This window comes from Balearica regulorum, chromosome 29 (assembly GCF_011004875.1).
Source record: "Balearica regulorum gibbericeps isolate bBalReg1 chromosome 29, bBalReg1.pri, whole genome shotgun sequence".
NCBI classification, from domain to species: domain Eukaryota; kingdom Metazoa; phylum Chordata; class Aves; order Gruiformes; family Gruidae; genus Balearica; species Balearica regulorum.
In genome coordinates, this window is record NC_046212.1 from 120,339 (window position 1) to 136,788 (window position 16,450).

Sequence of the window (16,450 nt, forward strand, 5' to 3'; positions counted from 1 at the left end):
CCCACCCCCGTGTCCCCCACATCCCCCGTGTCCCCATCCCTGTGTCCCCACCCCCGTGTCCCCCACACCCCCCGTGTTCCCCACCCTCGTGTCCCCCACACCCCCCGTGTCCCCCACACCCCCCGTGTCCCCACCCCCGTGTCCCCACCCCGGTGACCCCCCCCCCGTATCGTCCCCCTCCGTGTCCCCACGCCTCCCGCCTCGTTCCCGGGCCTCCCTTCGGTCCCCCCGGCCGCCAGGGGGCGCGCTGGCGCGGGGCGGGGCGGGGGCGGGGCGGTGGGCGGGGCCGGGTGATCGGCGGGCGGTGCGGCGCGGCGGCGCAGCAGCGCTCCGATGGCGGTGAGCCGGCAGCTCGCCCTCCGCTTGGCCTACGCCGCGGCCGGCGCCCTCATGGGCTTCTCGGCCTTCTTCACCTGGAGCCTGGCTCCGGCCTTCCGACAGCCCGCCACGGCGGCGGCGGGGGGGCTTTCGGGTACGAGGTGGCGGGGGGGGGGGGGAGAGCTGCAGGGGGTGGGTGGGGGGCGGCCGGGGTGCCGTCGCCTGAGGTAACTCGCGCTGCGGGGCCCGCAGGTGGGTGCTGAGGGAGGGGGTGAGGGCGAGGAGCGCCTTCCCTTGGGGGTGACGGGCTGTGGAAGGGGTGGCTTCGCCTCAGTGCTGCAGCGGGTGGTCCCTGGGGTGAGGGGGGGACAGGGCGGGGGCGAGCGGACCCCTCAAAGCACCCAGGAGGGTGGGTGAGCCCAGAGCTTCCCCCGCCCCGGGGTCCCCGCCTGGGTGTGTGCTCTTACCTCCCCAAAAATCACCCAGCGGCCTGAAGACGGAGGGAAGCGACGGTTTGTGGCAGGGCGGCGGGATGGCCTCGACGCCTGGCCGTCGGCGTGTGGCGATGCCCCCACCTCCACGCGTCCCTTGTCTTCGAATCGCCGTGGCCGAGTTGCCAGAACTGGGCGCGTGGTGCGTGGCGGGGAATAAAGCTCCCTACGGCGGGGAGGGCAGGTGACAGCAGGATGGAGTTTTGGGCTGTGCTCCGTTTTGGGAAGTCTCCAGGTGATGCTTTTGTGACCTCCCCAGAAACTCCTGACCTCCTGGAGGGACTTGCTGTGCCCGTGAAGGAGTGACTTTCAATAAAAACCTGTTTGGGAGACTTTAGCTCACAGTGTCTGGGTGTATTTGCAACTTGAACTGCAAAACCGTGCTTTATGGGACACGTTAACTGCGTCTGTTGTTGCTTGTCCCTTAGGAAAAAGGAAATTAATTTGTGTATTTTATAACCTCACTAGTGAAGATGGAATTATTCTAGTCGTCGTCTTGGTCCCAAGAAGGGGTTTGCAACGAAATCTAGCAAACTTGCTGTTTGTGGTGGAAGAGCTTTAGTTAATGGTGTTGTAAAACTCGCAATGTTATGGAGCAAAAACTTGTAGAAGTTTGCGGATAAAATTGTGCGTGGCCGTCAGAGTAAGCCCCATACACTAGCCAGCGTTGTGACTGAAGAGAAGATTTCATTTCAAAGTTACAGTTAAAAGCTTTGCTGAATTTCCTAGTAAATTTTTGGTCTGGCAACCTATATTTACCTGTGCTCTGTATTTTCAGGAAAGAAAAGCACCAGCCTCCTGATGTTTATACCTGCTGAAAGTATCTGTGCCAGACACTCTGAAATAGGTGTTTGGGCTGCTGGTCGTACAGGCCAGAGGCTGTAAAACGCATCTTAACGTTCACTGAAATCAGTGAGGTTCAGGTGCCTATGTTGGTTGTGGATCTTAGTTAATGAGTAAACACCTGGAGGAGGAGTAGAAGTTAAACTTTTGTAAAGATTCTGGCTTATTTCTGGTGTGTGAGCAATGCCAGCGCTCCTGGCTACCTCTCGGTATTTGCTGCACAGTCAGAGCAGTTGTGAGGCACAGGGTTGTGGTTGTCTCTCTGCTTCCTCTCCTTCCAAAAAGATTTCATTCCAGCTGGAATTAAGCAATTCCAACATGTTTATCTTGCTTTACTAGGTGGCACGAGGAAAGCTGCGGTGTTGTACCCCAGAAATGCACAAGAAAATAAGAAGTAATACTTCATGCTGCATGCACGTGCTGTCTCGGTGTTCACAGAGGAATTTTGGGAGTCCGTGTTCTAGAAGGAGGTTGGTGAGAAAGCAGAGGGAGGAACCACCCTGCACTGTCTGTGCTGAAGTTATTTAGACAGTTGTCTGCAGGGAGGAGGAGGTTTAGGTAATTCAAGCTAGTTCAGATAACAAGGAGCGAGGTAAGCAAGAAACAAAATTTAAAAAAAAAACAACGGTCACTTGTTAGGTTGGGCTCTATGAATTTGTGTGCTCAAACATCCGTTGAAATGTCTATAGCTAGAGTCACAGTAGGATCACAAAGCCTGAGAAACAGATTAAGAAATGTATGTTTTGGTGTTAGACGAAGCTGATTTAAGGGGTTCCTGCTATCATAGGCACGGCTGCTTTTTCCTGCCCTTCTTCTTGACTTTTCTACCCCCTTGATGTCTCAATAGGTGAAATATGCTCCAAAGGTTTGAGATGAGACTTTTTTTTTTTTTCAGGCTCCCACCCCTGAACTGAGTATATGTAGTACACTGTCTCACAAACATCGTTAGCCCCACAACAGAGGGGCCAGGAAGGAGTGGGAATATAGCCCATATATGGGAGGACCTTTTAAATTCATTCTGTTAATGACAGAACATTGACAAATGTTAAAGTCAAGTTGTGCCTTCGGTTCATTGCTAGCCTTTACAAATCAACATTTCACATCCTGCACGGGTAGAGAGCTAAGTGGTTGCTTGTTTAGTTGTGGAGGAGTAGCCAAAAAAAAAAAAAGCCATGTTTTTTCCGTGCAATGAAGCAAAGGCTACTTGCTGAAGTAAGACTGTCATAAGAAAAAAATCGCGATGTGTAGGAGGTTCGCGTTATGCTTAGACACTGTGGATACTTCAGTTTCAGGTAAGCAGGGCGTTCACTTGGTTTGTTTCTGGCATACTTCATTAAATCATCCGGTTTTTTATTGTAACATGCTAACTAGTTGTTACTTCTACTGGCAGAGAATGGCAGGAAAGGAAGTGGTGGGTGAGCTGCTGAAATTTTCCACTGTGTAGACATTGCCAAGTTAATTGTCAGGTATTGTTTTGTGCCCTTCAGTCTGCTAATAAACCTGTTGCAACTTTCTGCATGTTGTACTGGATAACGCAATGCAGAAAGATGGTTTCTCCCCCAAAACGTGCGACGCAGCTCAAGTCCTGGGGTGCAGCGTGTGCGCTGCTGCAGCGTTGTTGTTGTGACGTGAAACCCCTGTGCTGGAGGTATGCTGTCTTTAGCACAAATGGGGTGTTTTGGGGTTTTTTGGGGCTTATATGTGTCTTTTTCATTCAGAGGCTTCAAAAAGGGATCTGAGTCCCCTGGGAGCGAGTTGCAGGTCAGGTTGTTGTAGCTGGGAGCTCTGACACCGTGTGTGGGGGGCAGAAAATTGTTTAGGCTAGTGTATTTGGCAGCTTTGCAGCAGTTCCTCGTTAATAGGCCTCTGATTAAGCTGAGACTTTGCCAGCCAGCCTTCTCTGCGAGTGTGTGTTTGTAGATGTTTATCTAGTTTTAACTGTCCTTCTGGCTTTCCCATCACCTCCTGTGTGTTTGTCGTTGCTTTTCTCTTGCCTGCGTTGGAGAGATGGATTGCAGCCTGCTGCAGCTTTTGTTGATCTGCCTTTGCTTCGTCAGGGGACGTGTGGCTTAGGGTGTTTATCCATATACTTCCTCTCTGTAAGGAGTCCTTCTGATTCCTGTCTGCAATCAGGAATGTATATCTTTGTAATCAGTTTATTTATCTTTTGCTTATCTTCTAGAGAACCTTTCCTGCTACATTTTGCATTGAAATCTGCCCTCCGCTGCTGCTTGTACTTTTACTTGCTCTGCTACGTTTCCTATAAAGACTTAGATATCTATTTACTCCAAGTTCTAGTATTAAAGTTCTGTGGAGGGAAAATTGCCACATACTGATGAGTCTGTAACGAGCGCCCTGAGTTACCTCTAGTTATGAAACCAGAAGCGTGTAATTTCAGGTGCTGAGCAAACTACCTTTCCAGTCTTTCCGGTTGGCTTTCAGAATAATAAACCCCCCATGCAATGCCTAGTTACATCAACTCACTAATCCTCAAAATCTTAAATATGCCTCTGGGCATGCATACTTGGGAATTTGGGGATCACCTTAAATTAGATACAGACCTGTGTATCATATCCTTGTTTGAAGCAGAAACACCCCATCGAGTGCTTCTGATAACCTGAGGGACAGCAACTTAATTGACTAATCGCAGGCCCCAGAAAGTCATTCCTGAGTTAATACTGGCTGTCTCGGTGGTTTGCCATTTAATTTTGAGCTAGTCACAGTGGCTTTTATAATTTACTGCTTGTTTGTATGTTTGACCTTCTCCCCTCACTGCCTTAAATTAATATTTTTTTTAAGTAGGCCATGAATCTCTAAGCAACTCTCATGTTTTCTGTTCTGCCAGAGGCAATTTAAAAGAGAAGAAAGCAATTAAATGTTTTCAGGATGTATCCAGCCCTTTTCCTGAGTGGCTTTTAATGTTCTTGTGTATGTATCTTCTCTCTTTAAATTTAATCGAAAGAGAGGGATTATTTTTTTTCTACTCCAAAGAGACTTTATTGGCTGTTTCCAAGCTGCTCAGATATTTCTGGCAAAATATAGAGCTTGTGCTTTGCGAATATAATGTGGAACAGATATTAAAGCAGCTGCAAAGAAGATGAAACACAAAAGGTACTTTTCAGACATTTGAAACTTTAAAAATATCTGATAAGCGAAAGTAGTAGAAGCTAGTTTATGCTGAACGCAGCATCTGTCACGTACAAAAGTAGTGATTCTCTGAAGTCTCTGATAACTAATCTAACTCACATACACTAGATAAATTTATGCAAATTGGCTTTTTCCCTAGCCAGGGCTAGAATAGCACGGCCAAAAAGCCCTGCAGTTATGAAGTAAAAACATTCTTAAATGTTTGGATTTGCATATAAAATACTACATACTGGTCAATTAAGGCTTGGCTCACGACTGCTTTAGTCCATCGTCTTAAGGAATGGAGTAAAGGGAGGGAAAGCACGCTAAAAGGAAATGCAGAAAAGATTGCACATGGCTTACTCTTAATTGTAATTTAGTGAAGTTGCAAGGAGAGAATGAGTCCCCTGTAAGTGCTGCTGATGTGCTGGAAAATGTGATGTTGGTTTCATCTGAGATGTGAGTGATAGAGGCCCAGAGCATCTGAAATCTGTAAATCTTGTTTCCTGCTTCTGAAAATGGCTGAGCAGACAGACTCAGTGCTGAACGACAAGCTGCAACGCCAGATTTTCTTCTCCCATGTATGCGGCCCAATCTTGCTTTCCTCCAAACCGAAACGGCCTGGAATAGTAAAGCGCTCGATCGCACGTGTCCAGAGGGAAATTTTGCCAAGCGAAAACCACTTTTGTACTAGAATACTCCTCTCCTTCAAGAGCTGGAAATATTTCAGTGTTGATCCCCAGCTATTTTGGCAGAAGAGCTGTTCAAGAAAACCCATTTTTAACCTCTTCCAAAACCAGCTGAGGCTGAGCTAGCTTGGCTTTAGCTCCCGGAAGAAAATGTTTTACCCTTTCAGGGAATCAACCAGACAAGACAAAGTTTTCAAAACTTAGAAATGGCGAAACGACCGTAGGATGGCGAAGCTCAGGCTCCCTTTAGAGTAGGTATTTCTAATGCCTCAGCTAGAGTAATAGAGTGTATAAAAAAAAAATTGTTTAGATGGAAAATGACTGAAGGCTTTGTAAGCACTCTGAAAAAATTCTTCTAATTGGTCACCATAGGCTTCATATTTTCCAGGACTACACAAGTAGCTTTTAATATTGTTTTTCATTCTTATTGTCATTTTGTTTGCCATCATCAACACGCATTCTGAGCTTCAGAATGCTGGAATAAGAATGCTCATTGCGGAATAGCTTCTGCATCTTATGTGTTTGCTTGGGTTTTTGGCTTCCCTTGCACATTTGTTGTTTTTTCCTAGAATCTGTAACGCCCATTAGTGTCGTACACAGTGTCCTTCCACGGCGTGCAAACGTGGCCTGACACGTTTGGCCTCTGGCTGCTCTGACCTCAGGGGAGGCAGCTGGGCTGTTATTCCTGGTCAACAATGCAGCTTGTTTTACTGGGACCGAAGAATCGGGCAGTGATGAGCAGGGGTCTGAGAAAACTTTTTGTTTGTCACTGGGTTTGTTTTTATGTTTGGAGAAAGGGAAAGTTTTGTTTCACTTGAGCTAAAGTATGCCAAACTTTGGAAAGGGCTTATCAAAATATTTAGATATTAGTGTTTTTTTGTATTAGGTTACTGACTGAGGGCGAGCCTGCTTTTGAACTTGCCTTTTAGAATTTATTTAAACTTGTTCCAAGTATGCTGTAAGTTTTTGTATCTTAAATATGAATTTGTCTTGTCAAAATACCTGCTAACTCTTGTTTAAAAAAACCTGCCTCTGTCACTGTTGTTTCAGATGCACTCATGGTTGTTTGATCCAGTTTCCTTTTCCTGGAGCTTTGTGTACTTGGGATAATTAGTTTTTGATTTAGAGGTAACTTTCCCATTGCTCTGTGTCGGAAATCCCTTGATTGTGTCTTATTGTGAGCAGCTCTTATTTTAGGGTCGTTCCAACCATGATGTGCGGGGTAAATCCACCAAGACAAATGTTTCTCTGGGTGCAAGATTTTCTGACGTTATTTTAAGCAGATGGTGTAACTGGAGCTGACTGTCACCGTTGCTACTCCAGGGCTACGTCTGCAAGTTCAGGTTTTGATTCTGTGCAAAGTGCAATTCCCCTGGAGAATACGACTGTGGTTGTGGAGGAGGAGGAGGGGATTTGGGGGGAATTCGAGGTGAAAAAGAAAAACGGGAGGTCCTGTAGTTAATAATTCCAGACTTTAAAGGAGACATAACTCTTATTTTCTATTCCAGTAAAACCTGTTTCAGTTGTACAGCTGAAGGAGCTAGCTGCTCTTCTATTGCCTACATAGAGCCAATGGGTTTGTGTTAAACCTGCAAACCTTTTGCTCTCAAGGTCTACAAAGTGAGTGATTTCGCATTAACTAAAAATACTAATATGGTTTTAGTTTCTCTGTGTGATAATGAAAGTCTTTTCTGTAAATCTAACAGAACAACTAATTTGTTCTCACCCCTTACCTTATGTATATTGGTGAATAGGAGGTGATTTTTCTTTTCCTGAACCCAATTTCAGTTGAATTAAACATGAATCAAATGCTCCATTCCAGCATTCACGGACACTTCTCCTCTGGAGGAAGTTAGAAATAGGGTGGTTTTTTTTTCCCTGCTGAATGCTGCACGTAGATAAGCAGTTAGCTCAAAGAAGGCTTTTTAGCAAAAGTACATGTTTTCATGTATTTGTGTTTGGTTAGTGATAACTGTATTCAACAATATGCTTAAATTAGATTCCCTGCAATAATTGTTTGTTTTCCCCGTGTATTCAGACTCAGAGTTTGGTCTGTCATGCCCTGCTATTATGTAGGTTCATCCCACTTGGGATGCTCCTTCAATTGTGCATCTGTCAACGTCTGGATGGTGGGTTTGCGCTTTTTTTTTTTGGTGCCTATTCCCTAGTGCTGAGCAGCGCTGGTGGGGTTTGAGTGCCTGTCTGAGTATCATCTCACAAGCTCAGGGTGAGCAAATTAATTGAAAAAGCAAATCCTGTTCTCATTTCTCCTACCTGTTCCTGAATGCATTACTGCCAGTGGTTTTTGTGTCGGTGTTGATGTTTTTCAGACAGTGCTATGAGCTGATTTAACTTTTTGGAATGCTTTTCTGCCATTTTAAAGGAAAAAAAAAAAATCAACCGCTCTGCAAGCTGTGTCGACCCACCAAAGGATTGGACTGCCGTAGGGGTGTAAGGGAGAGGAGGGAAGCGTACGGCTGGAGCTAGAGGAGACTCCTTCCCCTCTATTTCACGTGGTAATGAACGTGATGTTGGCTGAGCTGCCTGTAAAAGGATACCCCATCTTTAATGACTGTGTGACCAAACTCTGTCCTTCAGCGCGTGGTGAAGTTGTCATGAGCCTTTTTTTGCTTACTCACGTGTGGGCCAGTTACTCCAGATGTTAAGAATTAACCGAACACAACGGTTTGCCAAACAGCTTCAAGTGCTGCATCAGGCTTTAGGGTCAGGGGGAAGATCATGTGCTGCTTCTGCTCTTGCCACAGAGAGCTTTCAGAGCATCAGCGGCAGTTTTGGTGTGGAAACACCAGCAACTTGACTCAGCAAGTTCAAATAAATTGTGCCAAGTCATCTGAAAGCGCCTGGGGGGGAAACAGGTTGTTTTGCTGACTGAAAAATGCAAGTTCCCCGTTTTGTTTTGTTTTTTTTTTTTTTTAAAAGTGAGTTGAACTTGCTCGAGAACAAGCTTAAAGGTAATACCAAGTTGGGGAAGTGGTGGTTTAGAAAGCTGAGTGATAGACTTTTCCACCAAATCCTGTGGCAGGCTTTTTGAAAAGCATTGCCAACACAATTATCGTCTTCTGCATCTGCAGAACTCCAGCATATCGTCTGCCAGCTTTGTGATCTCTAGCACGTGTGCGTAGTGCTAGCCTGTATTGAACAGTCATGGAAAAGCAGTATCTGTAGCTGACTTGATGAGACTCTCAGAATTAAAATCCTCGCTGCTGGAGCCAGAAAACATGCTTAGACACCGCTTAGGTACAGCAGGTCTGACCAGATGAAGTAATGGACTGATTCTGCCTTGCGTGTTTGCTGTGATAAAAAGTCTGAGAGCTCCATCTGTCCTGGATATCAGCACTTTACCCGTGGGTTTTTAGTTCACCCTGAGTGCTTTTGCTTTTATTGGGTTTTTCTTTTGAAGGTTGTCCTTTTTCCACCCAGCTCTTTTGTGGGCCACCATGGAGAGTATTTTGACTTTCTTTGCCCCATCCCAAGACACTGAAGAGGCAAAAAGCATTGCCAGGGTTCTCCTGTCTAGTCTGGAACTGACTTTGTGTGTATTCAGCTTCATTTGCCGTGCACCTGCAGCACATCCCGTGTCCGTGTGGCCAGCGAGGACAGAAAACCTGCTAGAAATGAGCTGAAAGCTGCTTGGGAGCTGAAAAGCAAGTCCAGCGGGTTTGTGGGGCGACTCTGGGCTGTGCTCAGCTATCTGTTTTGACACAGTTGGTTTCGTCTGTGCTGTAGCACGTTCTTTTAAGCCTTGGGTATAATGACCGTATCCAGTAACAAATGAGCTCTGGCAAGATGTGTGGCTATCCTTAGTATTAAAATGTTTATCTTGTAGTGGGCAAGGCTGCTTTTCGCTTCCTTTGATGTTGAGAAGTAGCTGCAGAGGGAGGTCTGTGTTATTGCAGGATACCATATAAAGCAGCCTGGTGTTATTTTTTTTTTTTTTTTTCCCCTTGCTGCCCTTCAAATAAAATCTGGAAAGGAGGTGGCAGCAAAAGAGAAATACAAGCCAGTTAGTTGCACCACTGGAGGTTCATATTTCAGAAGGGCCGCCAAGGTCTTTGCCAAAATGAGTCAAATGTTTTAAGTCTGTAAAGTGGCACTAACTATAGGCTGAGTTAGCAGCTTAAGGAGATTTAGTCATACTCTTCAGCGCTGCGACTTTAAACGGAGGAACAGCTTGCTATAATTGGAGTTGATGTTGCTTGTAGTTGGGATTGTATTATGGGGAATGACAGGCAGCCTTGTTCTGGCCGGTTAGAAAAACTTTGACAGGCTTTAAGCGTGTGAACGGACAGTTGTATTGAGTGTCTCTTCTAATTTTTTTCAGAAGTGTGGTGAAAAGGTAGCAATTTTTAGAACAAGACATCTTTTTCCCTATAGCAGAAACTGTTTACAGCTGTTATTTGGATGCTTTCATCCTTTTTTTTTTTTTTTTTACCTCCCGTTTCCTCCCTTTTGACAAAGGAGTTGAAACTTGGTTATGGACTTGTCACCTAAGCTTAAGAAAATGCCTTTTGCTGTTGCTATGAAAGCCAGAGTGAATTTGGCTGGTCTTTAAAAAAAATAATAAAAAATAAATAAGCTGTATGTGCTCAGATATTTGTCCAGTTACATAATCCAGGCATTTTGGGCCAGACCCAAAAGTACAGAGTTAGATTTAGGCCACCTTAAACACTTAGTGAGCGTGCTTTGCCATAAGTGGGAATTGTATGTATGAATCATCTGGGAGCTGAACTTCCACACCCCTTTACTTGAAACACTTGAAGTGTTTGGAGGGGATTTGTATAAATGGACACTCTGTGACGTTAACTAGAGATTGGCGGGAGCTAAAAGACATGATGTGAAACCCTGAGTGCTGAACAGGTCCAGTACATCTTGTTTTAGGTGTCTAAAATCAGTGGTTACGTAGTGGTGCTCTTCATCATCGTCTGCATGTATAGAAGGGGCTGCCTGGCCTTTGCGAAGAGATGTGCTAATTCTTGCCAAGCGCTTGGCTTGTGTGATGTCCTGAAAGCTGTATGGAGAATTAAGTAAAACTGCCCTGAGTATGCATTAAATGGGTCTGTTCCAAACAGGAAAACAAACATTATTTTGGGGGGAACCGTTCAATGAACCAAGTCCTTTCTGGGCCAGCCTGTAATCAAGATCTGTATCTTAAAGCAAAAACGGGGAGGCTGGGGTGGTGGTGGAGAGCGATGCTTGCGCAGGCAGCCGTTTATTCGGGTATTTCCCCTCTCTTTGCGGGGCACGCGGCCACGAGGCATTAGCGTTCCTTGGGGTTTAACGAGATGTGTATTTATTAGACGCCTTTCTGTGTTGCAGTGTGATGCACGGTACTGATTCCCCTTGCTGTCTAATTGAGCAGGTGTTCTGGCGCTCTGGGCCCTAATCACGCATGTGATGTATGTGCAGGATTACTGGAGGACCTGGTTAAAAGGGCTGAGGTTCTTCCTCTTCATCGGGATCCTCTTCTCAGCTCTCTCAGTGGTGGGATTCTGCACATTCCTCGTTCTGGCCATCACCAAGCACCAGTGTAAGTACTTTGTTACAGTAGGCAACTGGGAGAAATGACTAGCAATGCTGGGATTACTGGGATTGGATTTGAAGGAACAGAAAAGCCTACAAAGCAGAACTGGGTTTGAATCCGGGGATGCTCCTGCCATCTGCCATCTGAGAGGTGTTGAGAGACTTTTGGGCTGCAAGAATGCCGTTGCATTTCATTTTTCTGCTGTGTTGAGTAATTCTGCTGCCCGATGAGTGCCATTCCCTTGGGGCATCTTCTAATATTTGATAGCTGCATCTTCTAATATTTGATAGCTGCCTCGATAGGCCTGGTCTATAGGACTGCTGGCAAGCCGTTTTCCAGCATTATTTCCCACAGGAACTGGAATTTACTTATTTCCAGGACAAATAAAGCGAGTGCTCTTAAACATTGTCTCTTCAGCACTCATAAAGCAGGTGGGTGAGGATATTGAAATCCAAACACGAGTCAGCAGGGTGAAAATGCCTTCTAAACTTAGTCAGCATATAAAGCTGTGCTGCTATAAAATATTTAACATTGTCAAAGGAGGGTTTACATAATTACTCCCACTATTTGTTTGGCAATAGACCAAAGAGAGAAAGTTTGGGGTTTGTTTTTTTTAGAAGTTGTCTGTGTTTGTTGCTTGCTGCATTTGGGCTGATAGCCACTAAGAATCCTCTTGTTGTTGTACTCGTGGTGGTAGGCAAGCTGCGTTGGGGTCGTAACCCACCAAAAACCTAAATACACTCCCCGTGGAGATTCGAGTGCTTCAGCCTAGTGGAAGGCTATGAAAATATACTTGTACACCATCGTTAGAAAGACAAACATAAAAAGAAAACCAAATATTTTTCTTCACCTCCTTTCTTGGAGACATGAGGAAAAGCTTTTTTTGGGGGAAATATTTGGAGATTTTTTTTTTAGGGAAATGGGGGTATTTTAGGGAAAGCCCTGATTCTGGGGGAGAGTAGAACATCTGCAATGGTTATTTAAGTATGGAAAGTTTAGGACTGATACATTTAATGAGTGGGATTTACTGAGTAAGTATTGCTTTGTGTAATCTTCAAAAAAATTATCTACCTTTATTTTTTTAATAATGACCAAGCACCTTGTACTTAGAGGTGGAATTATTTTACGCATTAGGTTACGTAAGTGTATTTCCAAATTGTTGACAACTAGAACAAAAAACCGCTAAACATTCAAAATAAACATGAAGACTGCTGACATGCACTCAGAAAGCAGAACCATACCCACTTGACTTCAGAGTAATCCCTGAGTAGAGGCAGCTTTATAATAGATAAAGAAGAAATGTGTTCATTTGCAAAGATTCTCTAAAAAGAGGCTGTTCATGTCATCCACTAACATGTGATTATCACAGCGCTGTATTGAAGACCTGCAGTACAGGTTGAAGTGCACCAGTATTATGTGTTAAATATCAGTCACAACTGGTAAAAGCATTTTTAGAAGGAGAATCTGTTTTATTTCCTCTGTTTTCCCCCTAGATGTGCAGATTTCCTCTCTCCCTGCCGTGGTGCGGGAGAAGGGAGTAGTAGTAAGGCAGGGTGAGAGAAATTAAGAACTGCAGGTTGAGGTTGTTTTCTTGAGCTGCATGTTTCTGCCATCCAGGAATTCACATGGACTTTATCCTTCTCCTAAGCAAGGAGAGTCCGGGGTGGCTGTGTGGGTGACCTTAGAGCTCTTTGGGTCTGCTTCTTGGGAGATAGTAACGACCTTCTTCAGACTGTGACCGGAATACTCTCCTGTGGCAGGGGTCTGGGCCAAGAGAGCTGGGATTAAGGCACTGCCTAAGCCTCGCTTGCAGAACAGGATCTTTAGCTGCAGGCTGAAAAGCTCCCAGGAACTGGGGGGCTGAGTTGAGTTCTTCCTGGTGGGACTGCACGAGGGATAAATGGGATTTTTAAATGTATCTGTATCCTTTTCTCTCCTAGCCCTAACTGATCCCAGAAGCTACTACCTGTCGTGCGTCTGGAGTTTCATCTCCTTGAAATGGGCCTTCCTGCTCAGTTTGTACGCTTACCGGTACAGGAACGAGTTTGCAGACATCAGTATCCTCAGTGACTTCTAACGCTTGGACTTCAATCCTCTCTGAAGGTGCTGGATGTTTGAATTGCCCCCCAAAGGCATGGTACACGCAAGAGATGTACAAGAGGCGGAGAAGGAACCCACCCAGTGCTGCTTGGTTTGTCTGTCTGCAGTAGGGGTTTTTCCTAATTGCTTTTACTCAACCATTTAAAGTTTGGCTAATGATGTCAATCTAGTCTTTCTGTAACTTCCCTGGGAGTCCCTCTGTCTGGTGGTGAGGCGAAAGACTCCACGTGCTTACACACAGCAGGCCTAGATCCACTCTTTGGGTTGCTCCCAGTGCAGGGCAGCTCTGGGGAGGAAGTCCTGGGCCTTCCAGGAGCTGGAGGTTCGTACCTCACGGCTGCGGCACCCCGACGTCTTGTCCTCGTGAGTGCCCCAGATGTGTGGAGCAAAGAACCCTGCTGTGTGAAAGTCAGCTCCTTTTGCACTGCTTCTCAGAGAGAGAGGGAGAGATGAGCCTTCCTTTGTGGCAGAGATCCCTACGTACCTTTCGGCCCGTACCCCACATCTTCTTGTATTTTCTTTTTACGCAGTGTACACAAAGTCAGCTCTCTCCTGTGGTCTGGATGAGCCCCAAGGGACAGGCCAGCAGCAGAGAAGCACTAGTCATCTCAAGGCTCTGTCAGAGGTGGAGAATGCTGATTCTGGCTGCTATCCAGGATCATTTTAGAAAGGAACTTAATACCAAATTTCACACTCAAATTTGTAGCATGTCGAGTCGGGTGTTTGCGTGGAAGATGTGCTGGGCAAAGGCTTACCTACCTGAACCTCTGGAGAAACATGAGTACGATTCTTCTAAAAAAAACCAAAATAGTTTTTGTGGGCAGTACTATGTTTCCTTTTCTTTGCTCAGCTTCTCTGTAACAGCAGGATGAGAGAGGGGAGGAGACATGGGACTCAAAAATACGAAAGGTACCCAGGGTCAGCTCCCAGCAAGTGTCAGCGGCATAATGCACCCACAGACAAATTGCTGGGCTCTCGTGCAGCGAGTTGAGGTGACAGGTCTACACTCGTGGTATGCGGGAAACGGCTGGGCTTGACCGGCACATCTTTTGCCTGGTGGCAGTGAAGCCTTCCCTCTGCATTTCATCCGTGCACAGCACTGCTCTGACAAACCCAAAACCTGAGTGGATTTAGTGGCCTCTTCGGTCCCGGTGTTGTGCTCCCTGCCAGCAGCTACCCTGAGAAGCTTGAAACCTTCAACATCATCCTTGTTAACTGTACATCCTTCAGACCAGGTAAAGGTTTTGGGCTGCTGCTCTGGCAGAATCCAGGCCAGTGTTTTGCCTTGTTGGGGCGATGGTGCTGGCTGCTACAAACTGGAAATGGCAACTTCCATGAATAATTCTGTAGGTGGGTGAGAAGAGAGGCAGAAGGAAGCCCCTGGAAAGGTGAACAAGGCAGGCGTTTGAAGGAGTCTCCCAGACAGGGTTGTCCTGCTGCTTCTCAGGGTGCTGCTGGAGCCTTCCCTGAAGTGCCTTTTTGGCAATCTGTGTGGCAGGGACCTGCTCAGGGGTTTGTGACCAAGTGAGGTGCGAGCGGAAGGTCCTAGGTGCTCTGATGTCAGCCCAGCTTTCTCTCGTGCCGCACACAAAACTCCTGGTCTGGTTTTGCGCAGCTGTCTGCCGGGGAGTGTCTTGGACTGTCCTTTGTTACCTTATCCTAGCGGTGTGCTCTGACTTAGCCGCGTGTGAATCCTTCTGCACACTCGAAGGCTCCATCCACACCTTCGCTGCTCTGGGTTTGGCTCGGGAAGATGAGTGGTTCAAGCACGCGGTAACTCATTTGAGCTGTTGAGGGGATTTTGGAAGTGTTTCACAGCACCTGTTGATAGCGTTCCCTGGCTTCTTGGGTTGGAAGATCCTCAAGTGACTTAATTAGATCGAGGAACATCTTTAGGTCAATGCGTAAACCGAGGTTGCAGCCAGCTCTTGCCAGGGCACCTGCTGGAGTCGCTAAATCCAGCCAAAGGCTGCGGATGTGACATGCGCTTACTTAGGAGACTAATACTCGGGCTTTTAAATGCTAAAATCTCCCTTACTGCTGAGGTCAGGCTGCCGGCATGCCTAGCGGAGGACAGAACAGCTCATCTCGCTTCTCTGCCCAAAGCCGTGGCACCCGCTGTGGGGTTTGCAAGTGGTTTTAGCATCGGTCGTTTCAGTAAAAGCCATCTCTCGTCACACAACGCTGCCCACGCGGTGCGAGCCCCGGCTCCGATAACCGGGTTGTGGCGTTCTTGGGACGCAGAAATCCCAACTCTGGTGAGAGTGCTGGAGCTGCGCCGCTGCTTTCCGCCAAGCATCGTCCCCGTCTGTCACTAAATTGCTGAGCCCTCCCGTCTGCGTGACGGGACATCAGGGGCTCCTTTCTTGGGCACGTGTCCAAAAGTCCTGTCGGCTTCCCCCGGGGGTTTTTAAAGTTTATTTTTGTGACTGTAAATTTGCCTACAAACAGCTCGCTGAATCTAACCCCTCTCGTCTCCCTGACATGTTTTAGCTCTGGAATTTATACTTGCATCTCAGCTTTTTAAAAGATTGTGTATGTAAATATATAATATATTTTTACATTGTTTATGCTTCGTTTGCACGCTTGGTGTAAGATTTGGTCCTGCGGTGGGACGATGTAATTCACAGTGGGGTTCATTTGTGTGTATCCCAGCGTCTCCTTGTACTAAACCACACTATAACTTGTATGTGACACCACAGTAAGAGCAGAAATACAGTCGTCTTTCTCACCAAACCAGTGTCTGGAGTGATTTTTTCCCTGTCAAGTTGTTAAATTCTGTCTCTCTCTCTCCCTCCCTTGGTGACAACCTGCAGGAGCATCACTCTTTGTGGGAAGGACAGGGGTGAATTGTACAAAACATTTTGCTTTTCGAGGTGATGCAGAGCCCCAGCATTTAACTCTGTCGTGCTCTGTCCCTTGCACCTTGATCAGCGCTCTCAACATCCAGACCCACAGGTAGTGATGCCTAAAGTGTTTGTGTGGGGTTTTTCCACCTCGAATCCCTTTGGATTTTGGGACTTGAGCACAAAGGGATTTTTGAGCAGGTGATGTTTCCAGCCCCTTTCTGTTTGAACTACGCTCTGTGTGTAGTCCGCAGCAAACGGCCGAGGGGAAGAGACGCTTATAGGTGTGGGGGGGCGGCTGAATAATCTGCTGCGATGGGAGAGAGAATCCCCATTTCTGAGCCGCGGTCGTCCCCACCTCGGGCATGTCACCACTGCTGTCTGCAGGAGCTGCAACTCAGCCGCCTTTTTAGCAAACTGCAACTTCGAAATAGTCTGAGGGGAGGGAATATTTCATCTGTGAAAACCAGTGTGCTGCCTGCCCAGGGACAGAGT

The 16,450-nt window shown here is 46.5% G+C and overlaps 1 protein-coding gene across 2 annotated transcripts; it reads left to right on the forward strand.

Annotated features, from left to right (window-relative positions):
- The first annotated feature begins 287 nt into the window (after positions 1-287).
- On the forward strand, positions 288-15,845 carry SLC48A1 (solute carrier family 48 member 1). Of its 2 annotated transcripts, none has more exons than XM_075737924.1 (3): positions 288-472; positions 10,848-11,015; positions 12,950-15,845. In XM_075737924.1, the coding sequence occupies exons 1-3, from the start codon at positions 334-336 to the stop codon at positions 13,084-13,086; spliced, it is 444 nt and encodes a 147-aa protein (XP_075594039.1). In that variant the 5' UTR covers positions 288-333; the 3' UTR covers positions 13,087-15,845. The 2 variants fall into 2 exon arrangements, with proteins under 2 accessions (XP_075594039.1, XP_075594040.1); XM_075737925.1 differs by lacking the exon at positions 288-472 and adding an exon at positions 2,184-2,944.
- The last annotated feature ends 605 nt before the right edge of the window (positions 15,846-16,450 follow it).

What these genes read in the sequence shown, in the direction of transcription:
- SLC48A1 (XM_075737924.1), top strand. Translation starts at nt 334, where the DNA reads ATGGCGGTGAGCCGGCAGCTCGCCCTCCGCTTGGCCTACGCCGCGGCC. An exon ending in GGCGGCGGGGGGGCTTTCGG is followed by an intron (nt 473 to 10,847) that starts GTACGAGGTGGC and finishes CTAATTGAGCAG; the next exon opens with GTGTTCTGGCGCTCTGGGCC. An exon ending in GGCCATCACCAAGCACCAGT is followed by an intron (nt 11,016 to 12,949) that starts GTAAGTACTTTG and finishes TTTCTCTCCTAG; the next exon opens with CCCTAACTGATCCCAGAAGC.